At 38.2% G+C, this 23314-nt stretch overlaps 1 protein-coding gene across 2 annotated transcripts in view; it reads right to left on the bottom strand.

The window, feature by feature from the left end:
• Nost (Nostrin) overlaps nt 1-23314 on the bottom strand; it is a 214535-nt gene that overhangs the window by 62132 nt on the left and 129089 nt on the right. For both annotated transcript variants that reach the window (XM_083132385.1, XM_083132383.1), the window contains exon 3: nt 4260-4345. In XM_083132385.1, coding sequence (XP_082988511.1) covers nt 4260-4345 — 86 coding nt within the window. The remainder of the gene's footprint in view (nt 1-4259; nt 4346-23314) is intronic.

Below are 23314 nucleotides of genomic sequence, written 5' to 3'. Positions count from 1 at the left end.
GAAATTTCTTTCCTTGCTTGAACAGCGAAATAAAAATACACCACAATCCAACGAATTATAGGATTATGTGGGACCTTATCCATGATATGTTTTGCCAGATGGTGACACTAGACCCACAAAGTTTTGCCGTTCAGACGGTTCCCGCGTACCGTGAGAAAAAAACAGGGAGCGGGGTTTTATCCAGGGGAATCCTGAAACGGAAAGTTGGACAAGGTGGAAAGTGTTTCTCACGAACTGCAGGCGAAGAAATTGAAACTTTTCTTTCAGTCAGGGACCGGGTACGTGGAAACAGTTTGCAAGACAGGCAGTTCGGAGCCCCGATTCCGAAAATTAATACAATAATAAATTACTTGTGTAAAAACCAAGGAAACCCGGCGTCTGCCATGGTACCTATCTTTTCTATGCAAACACAGGTCGAAACTATCGTAGGAAAATGTTGAAAATGGTTTCTGGGTCTAAAATTCTCAGAACTATATTTCGAGAGATGTCCAAACATAGTGAAAAAATAATAAAGTTTATAGTTAATAGGTTAACAATATTAATATCTGTATATTAACAATATTATTATTAAATTACTTCAATTAATAGTATTACTGATTGATTGATTTGGTTTATTTTACCACACTTTTCTGCCAATTTGGCTTATCGCGACGTTGAGTATGAAAAAGGATACGATGAAATTGTTTGACGCTCACAAAGAACACTCGTGCCCAGGCCAGGATTCGAACACGGGACCCCTGGCGTCCACAACGATCATTATTGTTGTTGTTATTACATGAACAAGAAAAGGGTGATGTAATAATAGAAAAATTACATCATGTATGATTTTATCTAGCTTGTGTCTAGGTAGGAGTACTAGATTTTGTAGGGGTCATGCCCAAGAAAATGTCAAAAACAATTTTCAATTCATTAATTATGGAATAACAGCAAGGTTGTTAGGTCCAGCTAAGTCCTCTATTATTGTTTTTCTGCGTAATTATTAGTAATAGCAGTGGTAGCACGAATTTTCGCGAGCGCTGTCAACGCAAAGCTGTATAATCACAATCTAATCCTTACTTACCTTTTTGTAAGTTCTGCGGAGACAAATCAACCTGACATTACACAACAGTAAACAAGTATTTTGCTTATTTAATTCTGGGCTTGATTAAGTCTTTTAGTAAGGAAGGGGGGCGGATTCCCTAAATACCCTCCATAACTACATCCGCTGGCCTCAACAAGAGCAAGCAATTGCTCAAGCCTGGACTAATATCACTGATAAACAATGAAATACTCCTTTAAATAAAACTAAGTGATCTTTATGTAATCAGATGTGCTGATAACGAATATCGCATCCGTTTTCCTGTATCACCTAAAGTTTTTGCAGAAAACCCACATTTTATAGTTTTATGGTTTCAGGTCTCCCCACCCTGCTCCCCATACGGCTTAACTTTTGGTTCCTAGCAAATGGATAAGAACCTTTTAGCGACCTTGTGTGTTTATGACTGGCACTTAATATTTCGTGGAGGAAACATCTGGTAGTAGAGTAATTTCCTGTTTGTTAAAATTCTTCTGTGGGTTAGTCGAGTCTTAACTTCGTTCCGATAACTTCGCGAGTAGCCGTATTTTATGTTTGTGTATGTTCGTGAAATTGTGAATGTAATATTGTGTATAGTGAAGTGAAGTGTAAGTTGTATTTTAACAAAACGATCAGAGCATTCATAATTGTTTTTTTTTAAAGAAATATATTATAACTCAATTAATGAGTTCGCCATGTCACGCAAATGTGTGAATAACCCGAACTTGTTTTGTTATGTTTCCGGGGAATTTACTCCGAAGTCACGGAGAAATACTATCACTCCTATAGTGAAAAAAGCATATGAGTTGTATTTTGGAAGTAAAGTAGACGAGGGAAAAAGCTGGGCACCAGGTAAAATTTGTTGTAATTGTTCGCGAACTTTACGTGGTTGGCTTAATGGCACTCACATATCAATGCCCTTCGGAAACCCTGTAATATGGACAGAACAGAAAGATCATACTACGGATTGTTACTTCTGTTTAACAAACATAATGGGATATAGTTCAAAATCAAAACATTCTATATTTTATCCTGATGTTCCTTCAGCCAAAAAACCTATGAGTCATGATTTTATACCAATTCCTTAGCCTCCTAAAGAATGGACAGTGGATGAAACAGAACCAAGCAGTGCTTCTCCAGATGACGAACCTGGACCCTCATATTCAAACACCGATCCAAATTTTCCTGATCCAAATATACCTCACTAAATGATCTAGCCAGAGACCTCAATCTTTCTAAAGTTCAAGCGGAATTATTAGGTTCTCGTCTCCGAGGGTGGAATTTATTACAAGATGGTGTTAAGGTGTCATATCGGAAACGCCAACAATCACTGACACATTTCTTTTCTGTTAGTAATGAGTTAACTTACTGCAATGATGTAGAAGGCCTTCTGCAAGAACTTGGAAGGAGTCACAACCCAAACGAGTAGAGACTATTTCTAGATTCATCTAAGAATAGTTTAAAAGTAGTATTGTTGCATAATGGTAATATATACCCATCAGTACCCCTTGCCTATTTTTCCACCATGAAGGAAACATATGAAAATATGGATACAATATTAAAAGTGATAAATTATGAAAAATATGGTTGGCAGATATGCGGAGACCTCAAAATGATTGGTATACTGTTAGGCATGCAGTCTGGGTTTACAAAATTTTGTTGCTTTCTTTGCGAATGGGACAGCCGGGCAAGAGATAAACATTACAACATTGTGGATTGGCCCATACGGAAAAACTTAATTCCTGGAGAGGAGAGGGTTAGGCATCACCCTCTACTTGAGAAAGACAAAATTTTGTTACCACCATTGCATATAAAGTTAGGGCTGATGAAAAAACTTGTTAAGGCTTTGGATAAACACGGTGAGGGTTTTGGGTACTTGAGAAAAACATTTCCTAAACTCAGTGATAGTTAGTTAAAAGAAGGTATATTTATTGGGCCGCAAATCCGTGAGATCATTCATGATGACAACTTTGTGGAATTGCTAACAGAAAAAGAGAAATGCGCATGGTTAGCTTTCAGACAAGTATGCTGTAATTTTCTTGGAAATGTGAAATCTGACAACTACAAGGAACTTCTTAAGAACTTGTTGAAGTGTTATCAGCGCATGGGGTGCAATATGTCCTTGAAAATTCACTTTTTACATTCGCATTTGGACTTTTTCCCCCCTAACTTGGGCGCGGTTAGTGACGAATGCGGCGAGAGATTTCACCAGGATATTTGTATCATGGAGAAACGATATGCAGGAAAATCGGTACAGAACATGTTAGCAGACTACTGTTGGAACCTCAAGGAAGAGGTTTCTGGTGGCAGTTACAAACGGCAGAGTTCAAGAAAGAAGTTTTAAAAATGTGAGTAAAAATGTGTTTTTCTCCCTTTTTTTGCATGAAATTTCTTAATTGAACAGTCAAAATCGGTCCTATATATATTTTTTTAATTTTTTATATTTCATAGTTATTCACTTCTTATTTCATGAGCAAACAAACAAAAATAATTTCAAATTTCGATGTATTATTACAAAGGGAATTTAATTTTTATTAAAAACAAAATATGAAAATCCAGGGAAAACGATAGGTGATACAGCATTTCTACTTTCAGATTTGGATTCAGCGGGGTCGAATTATAAATAGGATTCAGCGGGGTCGAATTATAAATAATCACCTATTTTCGTTCAAAGGAGCAAAAAAAAGTTTAAATTTGTTCATCAGTGTATTTAATAATGCAGTGGGCTCTCTTTAATTCGAACTTGGATCAGTGGCGGCGCTTGGGTTCCAAAACTGGGGGGAGGGGTCAAAGACAGTATATTTCCCTTCGTAGATAAGGTTTAGCATGATGCGGGGTTAAAAGTGGCGGGCAACCGCCCCTCGCCGACACTGACTTGGATTATTCGAAGTACTACCTATGTAATTCGAACAGACGTTTATTCCCATTGAAACTATTTTTAATGACGTAATGTTTTTGTTAATTCCAAATTTTCTCGTGTCCCCTTGGAGTTCGAATTAAAGAGAGTCCACTGTATTTAGGCGCCAAAGAAGAAAACTTAAGTTTCTAAAATTTGAGTCAGTTATATATATATATATATATATATATATATATATATATATATTTATATTTATAAGTCATGTCAAAACTGGTAAATACCAAAACATAAATTACATAGAATTTCTGATATGAACTTAATGTGATAGAAATAGAACAAGGCGCTTACCTTTCCTGTAGAATTGAGCTGAGGTCCTTACAGAAGTCGCCTCCTTGCTTGATAAACCGTCGCAGCTCTTCGAAGCCATTTTGACCCTGCAAAAAAGAGGCAGAAAATATGATAGGTCGTGGTACAAGCCAACCAGTGGGCAAGGTAAACGTACATATTCACTGACGTTTTTGTTTTTGACGTGATAAACTAAATATCTTTTCAGGATGAAACATGAAATTTGAGTGTACGAATTATAATTACAGTACCAAACACTACACATCATACTCCTATAATTATTACAGTAAAACCTCGTTAATCCGGACTAATGGGGGGGACAAGTTGACCGGTTTAACGAAAGTCCGGATTAACTTAAATAACCTAAAAGAACAGTAGAAAGTGCATTAAAACTCTGTTTACAGCAACAAAACACGTTTATTATGGTGTATTTAAAGGGCATAGGCCAAAATAGACTATACAGTACGGTACAATGTCTGCGGGAAACAGAATTTCATCAGTGGTTGACTGCCTTTCTTTGGGAAGTTCTCTTCTTGACTTCTAGCCACATTTAAAACCTTGCATTCTGCTTTTTTCCTTTTGCCTGTCCGGATTAAGCGAAGTCCGGCTTATCGGGGTCCGGATTAACGAGATTTTACTGTATTTGCAGGGGTAGAAAAATACAGTTCGCCCGATCGCCATGGCGCCTGAATTTTCAAATTTTGTTCTTAAAAAAATTATATTTTTTAAATATTTCGAGTTCCCTTATGGAAATTTATACTGCCTTCTTTTGGAAAATAACATGTACAGTAATGTTTGTGTGTTTTCTGTTATCACGTGTATCATTAAGTGAGAATAATAAACATGCCATTTTTTGCACTGTTGCTAGCCGAATTTTAAAATCTGCAACGATATAGTAGTCGGCCATATGTTACAATGTATTGCATAGTTCAGTCATGCTGTTACCTGTAGAGATTTCTTTAGGAAGGCAGGCAACTCCGGTGCAATTTTCTTAAATTGTTAATCTAATGTTTTATTAATTAATTGATTAAATGTCATAAGATCATATTTCAAAATGTGTAGCATTATGTTAGTTGCCCCCCCCCCCCCCAAAGAAAGACTCCTGAGAAAATGGGGCTGACGTCTGAAGTACTTTAGGTTTTCCGTTCTGTTCTGTTTTAAAGACACTCCCACTATTTCATGCGATATTGAACGCAGTTTCAGTCAATATAAATCTGTCCTTACGGACAACAGGGGGTGATTCACGTATCAGAACCTGAAAGAAAACTTGGTAATCCACTGTGTTGGTAGCAATAGATAAAGCACATTTGTGTTTGATTGTTGCATCATACTTAACGTCATGTAAGGCTAATACATTTTTTTTGGGCCGTTTGCTTAATGAAAATATTTTTTCTCAATTGCAAGCATTGATGTGCGTCTACGCGTAAACAACGATAGTCTACATTCTACACGTAGATTATGTAATCTATTTAAACAACATAGCGAAAGATGATAATTTAGCAAAGGGCGCCGTGGAATTAAAAGAAAATTATACTGCGTATCAGTTGCTGATGTGTGAAGAGAACGTTTCATTCTCTTTCTTCAAAATTCGAACAATTTTCTCGCCTAGGAAGAAACCTAATATAAGAAATATTCTAGTGTTTTATGGGGAAAACAACACTCTTGCCTCACGACTGCCATCTGTTGTCCTTTTTGCATACTATTTACGTATCTTCTTCCATAGTTGATGATAGAAGAGAAGAGAAATTTTGTTGTAAATAGGATTCTTTTCATTTCGTTAGGAACCAATATAGTTGAAAATGTCACTTTCCTTTCATGAAACCCTTGAAAATTAATTTTAATGCACTTTAAATTGTCTACGTAGTCTATGTAAACTACAACCCAATGTAATCTACGCGTAGATTACGGGAAGTCAACGCACGTAGACGTAAACTTATAGTCTACGGCACATCACTGATTGCAAGTCCATATTATTTAATTCTATATTTTGATTAAAATAACTAATTATATATGTACGTATCTAACACTATTTAGTGCATATAAATATGTTCCCTGGTGATTAGCCGTACAAACGTTTAATCACTAACTTTTCACTTTCTGATGCTAGCAAGGATATAATTAGCTCTCTGAATTAGTAAAAAGAGGAAGAAGAAGTAAGGGACGTTATCTGTTCCGGTGATCTTCCATTGTTCTGTTGAGGAACGTACGAGGTTAAACTGCAGAAAGGGTTGAATCGACACTCTTATTGGGGAAATTGCGTTATAGCAAGGTCGTAACTAAATTTTACACATTTTCTATTTTATTCATGGGAATAATTTATAATCTTGTATTTTAAAGTTCTTGTGCTTTCATAGCTTTCTATAACATTTCAAATACATTTTAGAAAACAACCTCTCAGTTCACCGACGTACGTAGAGGGGTACTGAAGGGGATACAGCCCCCTCCGAAATTGTGAGAAAATCATCAATTACAAATAAAAGCAGTGAAGAACTCAGGAGAAAAAAAAACAGTGATAAATGTAACCTCTGATCCTGAAATGGCCAGTGATTGCCATTTTTGAAAGTGGAAAGTAATACATTTACGAAATATATAATTGTGTATACCACCACCATAGAGAGCAGCTATGCACAATCCGCCTTTACAATTTCAGCCCCTCCCGAAATAAAATCCTGCATACGCCAGTGTCTCAGTTGATGACGACGTCACAGTCACAGGTATGGTCAAATTCAAATACAGCATAGGCTATACTACACTAGTGTCCAAAATTAAAGCAACAAACAGAAATCCTTTCCTCGTGTGATCTTTTTTATATATATATATATATATATATATATATATATATATATATATAAATTTGCCAAGTTTAACCTGTTGCTATCGTGATTTTTTTTGTTGATAAATCCTGGCACATTAAGGTTAGTTTATTTTCTATCTTAAACCAGTTGTCTATGACATCATGAATATTACTATCACCTGATCGTATTATGTGGTCAAATGGACACACGGGAAAGATTTTCCTTTTGTTGCTTTAATTTTGGACATTAGTATAGTATAAGCAGTGCATACGCCAGAATTTTGTTCTCTGTTAAGAGGAATTCTAAAACTTCGCTGATGTTCCACGTTTTTTTTAAAATTTTTATTATTATTTCAGTTTTGACACTACATTCCGAAAACAAACAATGTCTGTAGCTACAGTGCAAAATACACTGTTTTCACATTTCTCCCAGAAAATAGCAGATTCCACTAACTGTCTGTCTGTTTGTTCCGTCAGGGTGGTGGGGCTTAAAAAGGTAAAGCTTTCTTTGATTTGTTTCTTTGTTTGATTTGTACTCTGAAATCTATTGTTTACTTGATTTACTACAATTTCTAAACGCAGCAGAAAAACGTATTTTCTTGCCTGTCGTCTAACCTTCGGCAACGCAATCAATGAAGAACTATTCAGCTAATGAAGGTTTTCTAGTGATTAACATTTTCTGTTTGCAGTTGTAAGGACACAGAAATAAAATATGTTTGGTTGAAAATATAATTTAACGCTGAAAGGGAAACTTTTGTGAACTATCGGTCTTACGCCACTGTCTCTAGGCACTCTTACCTCGAGAAATCGCCTAACTCGTTTACTCCTGGTTCGGAAGAGCGTATTGTTACCATTCATATTTTCACCGAAGCTGTACTGCCCCATGCATCCTATCATACGGCGCTTACGACATCGGCCACACACGAAACAACACTGTTACCACACTATCGCCAACAACACGTCACACACAGCACAACAACACCGCGTAACAACTTGTCCCGCACTGAGCGACTGGTATCCTCTCGCGCTTTCCAAACACGGTTAAACGCCGTCCGTGCTGGCTCGGCTCAACAGAGCAGAACAAATCACATCCCCCCCAGTGTGGCAACACTGCCCGCTCCTGCCATTGTTGTAGCTATCTCACTTTCTTCATGTCTTTCGGTGTGTCTAATTTACGTGGAATTTCCTTCCAGTGGCACATTTGCATAGGTAAAAGTCTGCGAGCAGTCAAGAATAGAATCGAATGCAGGATACTGTATCAAGCGAAGGGTGCCGAAATTATTGAGGTAAAAGCACAGGCGCCTACCTCCGTGGCGAAGTGGTTAGAGCGCGCTATGAAGCCTGCGATTCCTGGGTTAGAATCCCGGCACACCTATAGCGAGGTGTAGGTTAGGGTTGGCTGAAGCCTGAGGAGCCATTCAAAACATTAATAAATAATAATAATAATATATAATACGACGGAGAAATTTACACTTGGCAGTGATACATTCTTGTAATAGATACACTGCCGGAGTTTTGTTTCCCAAAGTAGTAGTAATAGTACTATTTTAAAGATGTTTTTCAGACACTAAGACATAACTAACTCACTCACTCTCTAGCCTTCTTAAACCCGAAGGTTCATGGCTGCACAAATACAGGTCTTTCATCTGTCTCTATTCTGAGAAGATCTATATACCCTTTTCCATCCCTACCGATTTCCCTTAGGTTCATCTCAACGTTGTCCCTCCATCTTCGTCTTGGCCTTCCTACAGGTCTCTTACCATCAGGTTTCCCAACAAGAATCGTGTGATCTCCTCTTTCCTCTCCCATTCGTGCCACATGGTCTGCCCACCTAAGTCTTCTTGATTTAATTATTCTAGTAATATCTGGATATGAATACAAATTATGTAGTTCTAAATTACTCGTATGTAACCTTCTCCACTCACCTGTCTCCTCATCCCTTCTAGGTCCAAATATTTTCCTAAGGATCTTAGTTTCAAATACTCTCAATTTGTGTTCCTCTTTCAATGTAAGGGACCAAGTTTCACACCCATATAATACTACAGGCAAAATTACTGTTTTGTATATTTTAACTTTTAGTTTCTTAGATATTAAACGAGAAGACAAAAGTTTATGAAGAGAGAAGTAACATGCTTTTCCTGAATTAAGCCCACTTTTTATTTCCTCTTTAATATAATTTTCATTTGTTAATATTACTCCTAAGTATTTGAATTTCGAAGCTGGTTCAAACGAGTTGTTATCAATAATTAGATTTTGACATAACTGAAATATTCCTAATTAGTATGCTAAACTTTTTTAAAATAAAAACTGCAAATTATGAATCTTTAACTACAACGCATAATATGTTTAAGGAGTATTTACTTCTTACCTCACTTCAAAATTTGAATGCTGTAAATATTACAAAGCATAGGATACGAAGAAAATATCGAAGGACGCACATAAAATGCTGGTACTTGGTAGTGTGTATGTGGGGAGGGGGGGAACCAGAATCCTGCCTAAGGCGCCAAAATATCGAGAACAGATTTCTCTTCATTCAGTGGAAAATTAGTATTTTTGTAGAAAAATGAAATTTGAGACCGCACTGTCGTTTTGTGTGAAAATACCCAAATTCTCGATATGTTATCTGATTTGGAAAGTGGAAAAAAGTGACAAAATTTGTCGTTCATCTAGCTACGGTGCTGAATTATTGCTTGGCATGGAAGTTCTTTGTGTTAACAAATAACCGAACAATGCAACCTGATTTTGTAAGTCACACAGTTCCATATTTACAGGCCAGTAGCAACCTCAACACCTTGCCTAGTGTTGACTCCCAAGACATTCAATTGGTTTGTTCTCTTTCGTATTCCCCTGATTTCCTGTTATTACCCTTGTTGCACAACAAATACTGAATGAAATAGATAACAACCTGTTTGCCATCGTCATTAACAGAAACGCCTTGCACGTTATGCAACGTGCAAAATCGTAACCTGTTTCGGGTTGCACGCCTGCAAGGATAGGGCGCTTGATTCGCTGCTCCCTTTACTGTTTGCATCATGGCTGCTACTCACTTTTGCTCGTAACTGTACCGAGAATAGCTTTGAATGGATATGGTAAGCTGGTTCTTGGATAAAAGGTTTCGGTAACAAGTATTGGGTCTTCAAGAACCCGTCAAGAGAAGCACAAAAGTGCTGAAGTTCAAAGTCGTTCGTTTTTCGAGTACCGGCAGGATAAATCGCTGTGGTCTGCTGCTTTCAACGTTCACAGCACATCTTGCCTCTGAATTATTACATGCAAGCAAAAGCACTGCAGCTGAACGTCCTCTCTTAATGAGGCTCCAGGCTTTTGCATGAAACAGTGATTGGTCTATGAAACAGACGCTCGAAGAACAAAGCACTGCTGAGATGGGTCATCCACCGCTGTCGATACGGCTACAGCGCTTTCAGAAGTAAAATGTGCCATTCATGCAGTTTCGGACCGAATTTTTTTTCTGATTCGGCACACGGAAGCCTCTTATACTCAGGGCCGTAGGTACACTCATTAGTATATATCCCGCGACAGGTTACGTTTGCAGCAAGTTATCGCATACATAGACCCAAACGTGCGCGCAGAATATAGTTCCGCTGCAATACTCAGTCTGTACTTCAGAGAGAACGAGAAAAAAGGGAATTGTTGCTTTTCCTGTTTATTTTTCGTTTTATATGTAAGGATTTTCCCAAGCTTTTCATTTTTAGTGAAATTAGCAGTATTATTAACGTTGTTAACAGTACACAAATTGAAAATTCACAAAAGCAATATCAACAAGCAATTAAAATACAATAACGCTATACCAAGCATTAAAATATGCGTTTAATATTTTCTTTAATTTAAAAAATAACTTCTCTATTGTAACATGCCTCTTTAATATCATCATCAATACCCTACTATGAATAACTTTTTCTCTGGAAGTTAATTGGTTTCATCCAAATACTATAATGGAAAGTTAATGGAAAGATTATCTTCATTTAATGTTTCACGAAGCAAGAATACCTAAAAATACAATAATACTCATATGTATTTTTTTTTTTTTTCGTTCATCCGTTTAGAGGGTTATGTCCCTCTCTTCGGTACGTGCTGATACTTTTAAATATATAATAATAATACTAGATAGTCTAAGTGCACTTTTTCTATTTTTGGGATTATGAGATGAACACTAACCTGGTCTTGAAATGACCTTGGATTTTCATGGCTATATTATATAACACCCTACTTTCATTCTTATGTTAGTAAATAAATACCCTTTCTTGTAGTTTGATTATTAATTGCAATATGAAGGGTATAAATGTGGTCGTAATTGTGGTGGATGATGAATGGTGTATAGTTCATAATCAGGATGTCTGGGCCCGATGGTCAGAGTATACAGAGTTAAAAGATGTTGTAATGGAGTATACAATCTGTACGGGTAGCAGTCGTGTATTGCATCTTCACGGATTGTGTGAACCAACGGTGGGTGTTCTTTGTTCATCCTGTTATTTATATATTCTTTTCGCAATGCCTCTAGGTGAAGTGTTATATGTGGAAAACTTATTCGTGTATATAAGAGTCGAGTTGGACTTGGTAGTTTGATTCTGTATGCCAGTCGACATGCATGTCTCTCTATGATTTGTAGTCGTTCATAGAACGAGTCCTCTGCTGAGAGCCATGCTGTGTGTCCATACGTAAGTACGGGCCGAAGAAAGGCCAGATAGGTATTTAGGAGGATGTTTGCTCGAAGTCCCCAATTCGTGCCGACAAGTCTCTTCAGCAGCTGTAGTCTGTTTTTGGCTTTCTTTTTGATGTTCTGCAGGTGTGGTGTCCATGTTAGTTTTGTGTCAAATATGACACCAAGGTATTTGACGCTGTTGGTTGGTATTATGCGTGTGCCACGGATCTTAAGATCTAACAGACTTGGATTTCTTTGTATCCGTGAGCGACATCCTGTAGGAAGAAATATTATGGCTTGAGTTTTTGCGCTATTGATGGTGAGTCTCCAAGTGTCGCACCATCGTTGAAATACATTAATAGCTGGTTGCATAATGCGATTTATTGCTTGAATTGTAGAACCACAAGCCAGTAGAGCTGTATCATCAGCGTATTGGTATGTTGACACCTGAGAGAATGTTGGCATATCTGCGACATAAAGTAAGTAGAGCAGTGGAGATAAAACCGATCCTTGCGGTACTCTGGCGTTCAAGAAGATAGGGTGAGACATATTGTTATTTATTGTTACATATGCCATTCGGTTGGTAAGAAAGTTGAAAATTAAACGAATGTAACAGAGAGGAAGGCGAAACTTATGCAGTTTATATATGAGGCCGGTGTGCCACACTTTATCGAATGCCTTTTCAAGATCGAATAGTATTAAACAAGAGGGTTTAGATGTATTGTACTGGTTGTAGATTCGATTTGAGAGTCTTAGTAGGTTATCCAAGACGCTAAAGTGTGGCCTAAATCCGGCTTGGTGTATCGGGAGAAAATTATTTGACAATAAGTGAGAGTGTAATCGGCGGACTAAAATTTTTTCAAGGATTTTGCTGAGTGTTGATGTTAGTTGTATTGGTCTATAGCATTTTGGGTCTGTACGATCTTTATCAGGCTTCGGAAACATGAGTACCTTCGACACTTTCCATTCGACAGGGTAATATCCAGTGCGAAGGATTAAGTTGTATATCAAGGCGAGAAATGACAACATTGCTAGTGGAGCTTTCTTTATCAAAACATATGTTATGGAATCAAACCCTGGGGCAGTGTTTCTTTTGTTTCGGACTGCGTTTGTTATATCATCTGTGGTAATTAAAGTAGTAAGAGGGTGATTTGCGTTGATAGCATGATGAGGGCTGGGTTGCAGTTGTCTATTTTCAGGATGTACCTTCCTTGTTATTTGAGATTCTAATCTGCTATTAGGAGCAAGCGGAAGCGGAGGAGTAAATGTGTCTTGGAGAATTTGTGCAAATTCATTTGCCTTTTCGTAATCATTTGTAAGAGCTTGTTGTTGTGAGAGAAGAGGATACGTAGTACTTGTATGTTTTCCTGTAAGCATATGAAATCGTTTCCAGAATTTGCTAGGATGGCTTTCAGCATTAAGGTGATTGCAAGTGTCGATCCACTGACGTTGTTTGTGTGCCTTTATGTAGTTATGGACAGTTCTTATCCATTGACGGTGAACTCGCAGACATTCAGGATTCCTTGTTTGTACGTATTCCCGATAGGCACGACGTGATGCAGTCACTAGTTGAAGGTATTTAGGTGGTAGTTTAGGTTTAAAACTGTTCACAGTTATCTGTGGTATATGTGTACTTGCTGCTTGTTTGACTTCTGACGTGATGTTTTCTACAGCCTTATCTAATTCGTTAGAGTTCGTTGGAGGGGTGAGATTTTGAAAGACAGTGGCGAGATCTTCTCGATAACCTTCCCAATTTGCTCTGTTATAATCATAGATCCGCTTTGGAGGGACCTGTTTGTGTTGAGTATAGTGGTGCACTGGTAGAGTTATTTTAATTGGTGCATGATCACTTCCTATCGGTGCAAGGACTTCTATGTTAATTTTGTCAGCTAAGGAAGGTGATACAAAAACTACATCGGGGGTTGTGTTACTCTCTGGACGAGTTGCAGATGGTAAATCTTGAAATATACCTGTAGTATTATTATCGATGGTAGTGTGGAAAGCTGTTCGTTCTGCATTTGTTCGACTATGTATATTAATATCAGCTAGTATGAAGTAGTGACGGTATGTAGTAGCGATATAAAGAAAGAAGTCCGTAGGTAGAGGGCTAGTGGGTCGTATATATACAGTAGCCAATGTCACATTTATACTGTTGAGATAAAGTGTGGCAATAGAATATTCTTGGTATGGAAATTGAGGTGGTAATATATTTGTTCTATAGGGAAATTTTGGTTTGATCCCTAGGGCTACTCCACCACATAATCGTTGCGCCGTTGTAGGACCAGGTGTATGTAGCAAGGAATACCTGGGTATGTAGAGGGGTGTGGCTTTGGGGATACGGGTTTCATTCAGTGCAAAGAAATGAATGTTTTCTTCCAGGAGTAGTTCCTGGAATATAGCTTTATATTTCGGTAGAGAACGGATGTTCATAAATAGAAAATTATATTGTATATAGCCCGCCATAATGATATAAATAACAGTTAGGTTTCTAAACTTCAGTTTCCAGTGGTACAATTTGAAAATGTACATGTGGACCAGAATATGTAGCGAACAGATGGACACGAAAAAGAGTCTTAGCTGTCTGTACTATCTGTTGTAATATATGTTGGCGTAGAAATGGGTGGATATTTTGTAGGGTTAATGTTTGAAATCTAAGTAGATCTTCAACAGTCACTGGTTGTTTCAGAGAGTTCTGTGGTGGAGTTGTAGAGTCCATAGTTCTTAATGGTACAGTTAGGTTAGGGCGTGATGCTTCGGGGTTTGGGCGTGCAACACAACGGTAACTATATGAGGGATGAGCCTGTTTGCACGTGTTACATTTGGGTGGTGCATTCAGATTTGTGCACTCTTTAGTTGTGTGTTGGCCAGAACAATAGCCACAGATAGGTGTTTCGGGGCAATTTGCCGTAGTGTGGACGTTGTATTTCTGGCAGCGTTCGCATCGTAACGGAAGAGGTGCCCTTGAATGCGATGGTTCAACCCTATGTCGTTGGCGATATATATAAGCCCCTTCATGAAGTAAGCGATCGATTGTGCTAGAACAATCTGTTATTACTCGCATCAGGTAAGTTGGTCCGTTGTTGTTTTGGATTCGAACGCATTTTATAACTTCATGCCCTTCCAACCGTAGTTCTTCTAATACTTCTTGGTCAGCGAGTTCTGGATCTACGCCTTTAATAACGACTGACATATGAGGTGGTTTGTTTGGGGGTGGTGATTGTTTGGCGGTTTTGGGTGTTAGTTGGGATAGAGCAGCCTGTGGTCCAAAAATTTCGAACGAAACTTTGTTTCTCAAAGTGGATAGAAATTGCGGATCTCTGGATTTGATAATGATGCCATTTCTGGTGAATATAATTTGTTCTACTTGTGCTCGGGGGAGGTATTTTTGTAACTGATGAAGGAGCAACTTAGGAGTTCTGTACTTGGGGTCGTAATTTTGTAGTAGGAAGTTATAGACAGTGGAATTTTCTTCAGTTCGATCATCAATTTGTGTGGTATCTCTGGGATTTAACTTTGGATTGCGTGTTTGTTCTTGATATTTTTGTTTCTTTGGTAGTTGAAGAGGAGATCGAGAGCGATCCCTGGGTGTTTTTGAATCGGCTGAAGTGCTTCTTGAGTTGCCTCGGTCTTGTTTTTGGATTATCCTGTCTCGAGAGTTTGCACCCCCAACTTGTTGGGGGAGCCCTTTATGCATGGTGAGCGAAGGGAGGCAACCTAGTAATCCTTTTCGAAGACGAGACAATTAGGAGACAGAGTTATTTCAGGTGTTGCAAAATAAGCAAAGTACAAGGTGCTGCAAACGTGGATTGTAGCACAGTTCGCTTCCAGTTAAGCAGAATACAAAGTGCTGTAAACGTGGATTACAGCACAGTTCGCGATGCACAATCAGGGCTTCAGTTGTCACCGTTAGGTTTCCACCTTGATTCTCGGGGATTGGGCCTCCCCGGATGCCATGATGACTCATATGTATAGGACCGACCGAATATCCGTTAAAAGGCCTCTCGATGGTATGCGAGTGCTATCCAATACAGCAAGGCCAGCAGTGCTAGTTCACAGCATTATAGTTGAAAAATACTTTTTTTTAAACATTGAATTTTTCTATAATTATTTTCTCTATCATCTCAAAAGAATGAACTTGCAGTTCTCCCAGTTCGTTCGTTTTCGATATGGAAACTATTACCGCCATCTTGTGGCGATTTGACAAAACATCTGTGTATTTCGCTCTTTCGCCCAACAACTCGGATCAAGGGGAAGCAGGATATGAAAACTGGACTCCGTGACTTTGAACCATACAATAACAGGCCACATTCTATGCACGATACCTATACTCCACAATCAGCAGGGGCTGAAATGCAGTCGCAGTACATCAGTAGGGCCTGCTGCTGTATCTACCGTAGTGTTGCAAACTGTACGATTTAATATCTACGTACAGGGATTTTTTTTGTACCGAATAAAGCCATTACCAGCGTTGAGGCAGATCAGTGAAAGTTTATTTTTAAAAATATATATATAATTAAAAGCTCTGAAACACAGTAGACACACAAAACTATTATTTTTGACAAAAGAAATAACATATTATGCATGATGCTCGAAAAAGCTTTAAAAACTTCTTGGATCCTGATCACAATGCACCAATAGTTTAGTCTGCCCACAATGGATGGTAATTATACAAACTTTCAGAAATAAAAGTATACGCCTTTTGGGGGAGGGAGGGGGGGGTTTGCATAGTATATCATCATCATCATCAGTATCCTACCATGAATGACTTTTTTTTATTTTGTAGAAGTTCAATTATTTCATCCATATATTTAATGGAAATATAGTCCCCACTTAAGGTTTGACGAAACTTAGCGCATAGCCTGTGAAAATTTTGGGACACTGAAAACCTACCGCAACGCTTATCTTTACTTGGTGAAGACTAAGAGCTCTGCATGTAGATCCACATAGCCCCATGCATTGGGAACGGAAATGTAGCCCGGTTGCAAGAAGAAAGCGAAACGCTGGAGCGGAATAAGAAGCTTGTCGAGTCGAGCACAAACAACTTCTTTTTTAAGTTCAAACATTTCCCGGCGCTCAAAGCACTGTACGAGGTTGGAATTTTCAACGCTCCTACACTCTCGCACAGGAAAGTAAATCTTGCGTTTATATTCTCGCCGGAAACGACAACTTACTCGTTAAGTCGTGTATGTAAATATGGCGAAGATGATGTCCGCGGAAATTCCTGCAAGCAGTTGCTATATAAAGCGAATGCAGATGCATTTGCCAACTCGACAATCGTTCAATTTAGTGTTTTGCCCTTCCTCGATTGTTTATACAGTCTACAATTTTATAAAAACAAAATTTTCTGATTTTATAACAGTAAAAATTGGGATTTGGCTTTTGTTCTCCTGGTTTTATGGCAAAAGATACAGTAAAAATTAATTTCTTTTCAATGTTGTATGGTGCCGAAACCCGGGAAGAAAGCAAATCTTAATTCTTATTGTTATCTGGTGTCATTACACCCGCGAAATAAGCAAAATCATAATTTTTACTGTTATAACTTTTCCAAGAACAAAACGTTATCGAGACAAAATCGTTAGCGCAATTAGAGTACATGTCTGGAAGAAGGTCACTATATTTAAGCTAAATGCAGACTTAGAATCCTTACTTCACATGTAAAGGTAATAATACTGTTCTACACACATATTGTTACAGAAATGAAAGTACTCATTCTTTACTAATCTGAGGATGCTGAACACGGAAATTACATTTAAAAAGTTCGATTGGCTCTCGTTTCGGCGTAACAGAAGGGGATAGGGCAGAGGGGGCACATTCAAGCAATCCAGCTAAACTCGAGTATATATGGCAGCACACTGCTGACGGTCTGGCAGATGGCATTCCAGTATATCACGCCATCCCTTGCTGTTTCAGATCCCCTCAACATAGGTCAGTTTGCATTCAGTTGTACAGTGTCTCCAGAGTATTGTTAGATTTCGTATATGCAGTATATGCGCCGTAGCAACACTGGTGGCTGAAGCGCAACGTAGCATGCCAACAACAGCACTCCATTCCGACATGTCATGTATTCAGGAAAGTATGTCACCACCTTTGGCTGCTAGCGAACCCCACAAGATAACTAGCTAACCTACTCTCTAGACTTCTTAAACCCGAAGGTTTAAGGCTGCAGCAACACAAGCCTTCTATCTGTCCCTATCCTGGGCAGGATCAATCCAATCTTTTCCATCATTTACCGATTTTCTTTAGGTCCATCTCAACGTTCCTACAGGACTCTTGCCATCAGGTTTCCCAACAAGAATCCTGTAAACCACAAAATAACACAGGCCAAATTAAATGACCCAATCAGGGACTTAGAACGTCCCAAAAAGAAAGCCGAATGTTGGAAAGCTCGAAAGTTTGAAGCGCTTTTTTTCGGAAATGGCTGGCTAGTGCGCTATAGTGCCTTGACATATCAATACCTATAGGATATCCTACCACTATACGAAGTCCCGTCCCAAATTCTATTTCCCAAGCCAGTGAAACACTTCCGAGTAAAAGTTCAACCGCTCACAATCACCTTGAACTTACGACACCACAAATCTACTTAAGAGAGTCGCTGGCGGTATTGCACCAAAGAATTGCAAAATCCCCATTGGTCAATTGCAAGAATCTGCACAGGCGACAGGCACTGGAAAAGTACATAATAACCGTCTGGTCGCCAGAGGTTAATAGTCCGGAATCACCAATGAATTCAAATTAGCTGCTCTCGCGACCTATCCAGTGATTTCTGTTCGTTGACATCGAAATCTTGCGTCTGAAATAACGAAGTAGCTGTGATTATCAGCTTGTGCTTGCGTTGCAACACGGAACTTCCAATTGATCTATTGCTTCCAATGAGGCACGTTCACCCATGACACAGAAAAAGACAGATGCTTTCTGTATTCAAGCATATACAAGGGTTGATCAATATGTAAGATGCATAATTTGTAACAAAAATATCGGGGTAACAGTATGCTCTAGAGTCCCTGGATGTATGACTTGACGTCATATACGAGTACTCGCGATCCATTCTCCTTATGGAGAGCTGAGATTTACCTACAATATGGCGTCGTCTACCAACAGCTGATTCTGGCAGTGAAAGAAAAGAATTACTGTAAGTTTCTTTATTTCAAAGTAATAATAATAAGTATCATCGCAAAATTAAAATTATTATTTCCTAGTCAATTGCACGGACATTTGTGAGTTTCTATGTAATACAAAACTCAATTACATGTTAGTGCAAAATGTGTGTTCAACTACCTGTGGTTCAACGAGTGCGAAGTACGACATTTTGAGAATTTGTGAGCCTAGTTGATTGGCATGAATCTCGAACAGCAAATATATCTAATATTGCTTCATTTAACACGAAAGATAATTGACCGTGATTTGTGCATCAATATTATTGTGATCTGTCGAGGCACCAGCATTTTCAATGTCCATGCGGGTCGCATATCGTGTACCACGCAGTGGTTCCTTCACCTAGGGGATGGTCAAAATCACACGGTGACAAATCCGGTGAAACTCTTCCCATCCCCATCGGCGCAGTAGGTCCCGTACACAAGCTGCCTTATGTGGCCTTGCATTATCGTGCAGTATGATTGCATTATGCAGTAGATCTGGACGCTTCTTCCTAACGGCACGTCGTAGATCACCAAAACTTCAGGCATGGTGAAGAGGATGGTGCTGCCGATGGTATTCGACGTCTTCTACATCGATGGCAGTGTGCTGTGGACAATGCGGGAGATTATTTCGAAGGTTTGTCATAATCAGATAAGTTCTTTTAACATGTGCACATGTGTATGTAGTAGTATAAAATACCCTATAACCAGCACGAGAAATGATGACCCCCCCTCAGGCAGATTTGCCTACACTTAAAACTTGCTCAACATGCCCATATGAGCTTTTTGCTCAAGTGTGGAACCCCGTCTAATCCAAGATTTTTGTAAAAATGCCCTCGGGAAGTTCCTGTGAAATGATGAGCCCCCTCAGATTGATTTGTCCACACTTACAAAAGGCACTTCTGTCAGATTGTTGTCCATAAACTTGTTAAAAATATGCCCCTCTTGATATTTTTTTTGCCCACACCTAAAACTACGCCAAACGTATTAACACACACACACCCACCCACATACACCCACATACACCCACACTGATCTTGACCTTGAGATGATCTTGACCTTGAGATGATCTTGACCATTTTTTCGATTATTTTTTCGATTATTTTGACCTTGACCTTGAGATGACCTTGACCACACCCACCCACATACACACCCACACCCACCCACATACACACCACACCCACCCACATACACACCCACACACACCCACCCACATACACACCCACACCCACCCACATACACACCCACACCCACCCACATACACACCCACCCACATCCATACATATTTACTTCCCGGTACACTTCTATTGCATCATGTTGTGTAATATTATGCAATAAATTATTAGGCATGTGTTGTTTTCTGATTAATTGGTTATGACATAATGTGATGATGTGGTGTTTTCTGATTGGTTTAAATAAGCAAGGTTTCTATTGGCTCTATAAATTTATATAAGCCAGAGCACAGTGCAGATTCCTCACCATTGCTGGATCGGCAGTGGAACCCACATCGCGGGGGATAGTACCTGAACAGGCTCCACCAAAGTATAGGAGACTTAGAAGCATATAATTTGGCGGAAAACCCAAGTAAGGTCATAGAAACAATATACACTGATGCAATAAAAGCCAATTTTTGGCAGGGGGGCCAAAGTGGTTCCTAAATACAAAATAATTAATATCTCAAGAACTAATTGACATAGAGCTATGCAGTTTTTTTGTCTGCACTGAACCCAACTGATATTTTTTATTAAGCATAGAATTTTGATTTGATTCCCAAGAAATTTTATATAATAAACCAACAACAAAAATAGCAAAGCCAAAAATATTAACACACATACACACACATATACACACACAAATCACACTGCTGAACCCAACTGATATTTTTTATTAAGCATAGAATTTTGATTTGATTCCCAAGAAATTTTATATAATAAACCAACAACAAAAATAGCAAAGCCAAAAATATTAACACACATACACACACATATACACACACAAATCACACTGCTGAACCCAATTGATATTTTTTATTAAGCATAGAATTTTGATTTGAATCCCAAGAAATTGTATATAATAAACAACAACAAAAATGCCAAATCAAAAATATTGTAATCAATGCAATAAGAATATAACCAGCCCCAATTGGGCCAGGCATCAAATGAATTGTAATCCAGACAAATGCAGAACTCCCACAAAAATTTGCCCTAAATGCCATAGAAAATATAGCATGGAATACTTCACTTATAAACATAAAGGTACTTGCTCTGCACAGTCATCAACACAACCATCTACATCTGGTCTGAAAAGGAAGCATGAAGCACCTGTTAATGCTGGACCGGCAAAGCAGCCACGCTATGAACCCATCCATAGCAGTTTTAATGGCCAATTAAGGGATCACCGGTTTGTATCAGAGCCAAGATGTGACATTAAGAATTTTTTGAACAGTATAAATCCAGATGTGCAGGCAATTCTAAATGCACAAAATGGCTCTTATAAGCTGTCCCTCAAATTGTTTACACAATATAAGAAGGCAAATGGCACAAAATTTACACAGCCCCACATAACAGAAACTGTAGCGGTATATTCAAATGCAAATTCAGACAAAATAATAAGCAGTTTGATAGATCAATTGAATATTAAACACTCTGAATTTGCAGCAAAAGAGTCTGGATGGAGCCTATGCGGATCTCCACACAAGTTATATATTAATATTTCTGAATTCAGCCCATTACAAGGTTCCACTTATGTGCCTTTACCTGCCAATATTAAAAACAAACAAGCCGTGGTTAATATAAAAAATAATGATGAGAAATGCTTTTTGTGGTGTATTTTAGCTGCTTTGTATCCAGTTTCAAGGAATCCTCAGAGAATAAGTTATTATAAACAGCATGAACACAATTTCGATGAGGCAATGGAGGGTTTAGAATATCCAATGTCTGTTCAGAATATTGATAAATTTGAAAAAAAGGCCCGGGATATCAATGGCAAACAATTATCTATTAATGTATTTACTTGTTCTACTGGCCGTGGCAATTGCTTGATAGATCCTCTCAGAATCAGTACATTTGATGATGATTCTCCTGTTCCGATTGATCTGCTCTTAATTGAAGGGGATGGCACATATCATTACACTCTGATACATAATCTTGAAGCTTTAGTCAGAAAACAACTAGACAAATCCAATACAATATTCAAGTTGTGCAGAAGATGTTTGTCTGTATTTGATGGTCAAAAAATAATAAATGGGGTTCGTGAAAAAATGCAGAAATTGCTAAAAACAAGTTAATTGAGCATCTGAAATACTGTGGCAACCATAAACCTGTTCATATGGTGATGCCAATGCCAAGTGAAAATGCAAAATTCACAAAGTTTGAGGCCTTGTTGGAACACCCAGCATATATAGTGTGTGATTTTGAATCAAATCTCAAACCTATTGCATTCTGTAGCCCAGATCCCGATGAACCTTCAATTACATCATACCAGCTACATTAACCTTCCAGTTTTTATTATGTGGTTGTACAGGATGGTGTTGTTAGTAAAGAATATTTATACATGGGAGCAGATGCCATCAAAGAATTTGCACATAGAATAGAAAATGAGTGCCGTGACATAGCATCTAATGTCTTATTAAAATCAAAACCCATGTTGCCTTTAACAGAGGATCAGATTGAAGATTTCAACAATGCAGAAAAATGCCCGGTATGTGATTCTGAATTTTCAGATACAAATATCAAGGTTCATCACCATTCTCATACAGATGGTAAATTCTTAATGGCCCTGTGTAATAGCTGTAATATTAAGATCCAGAGACCAAAATTTGTCCCTATACTTTGCCATGGAGCATCCAATTATGATTTCCATCATTTGATCAGGTACGAGGGGTTTGACAAGCAGAATTTAAATATTTTAGCTGAAAATAATGAAAAATATATTGCCATTAGCAAAATAATTAAAGTTAATGGTGTTCCTATTCATTTAAGATTTCTTGATTCATACAGAATTTTATCGGCTAGCCTGGCTACACTGGCCACTCAATTATCTGATGATCAATTCAAAATCACATGTGCTTTGTTTCCAAATCAGGACCTGAAATTAATTAGGCGGAAGGGTGTATATCCATATGATTATGTTACAGATTTTTCTAAATTTGATGAGTGTTCTCTGCCACCACAACAAGAGTTTTACAGCAAAATCAGAGGATCTGGAATCACTGATGATGATTATCACCATGCCCAATTGATGTGGAACAATTTAAAATGCCAGACATTTGGTGATTATCACAAGGCATATTTAAAACTTGATGTGACCCCCTTACCTGATATACTTCAGGCATTCAGAAAATCTTCCATGCAAAATTATAAGCTGGATCCAATGTATTTTTACAGTGCTCCGGGCCTAGCATGGTCTGCAATGTTTTTAAACACTAAAATGCAATTGGATCTGATCCAGGATCAAGATATGTATCTGTTTATGG

The sequence above is a fragment of the Lepisma saccharinum genome, chromosome 12, assembly GCF_977018435.1.
Source record: "Lepisma saccharinum chromosome 12, izLepSacc3.1, whole genome shotgun sequence".
Taxonomy (NCBI): Eukaryota; Metazoa; Arthropoda; class Insecta; order Zygentoma; family Lepismatidae; genus Lepisma; species Lepisma saccharinum.
The sequence above is the reverse complement of the archived record's forward strand: the minus strand, read 5'-3'. Positions and strand labels throughout refer to the sequence as shown.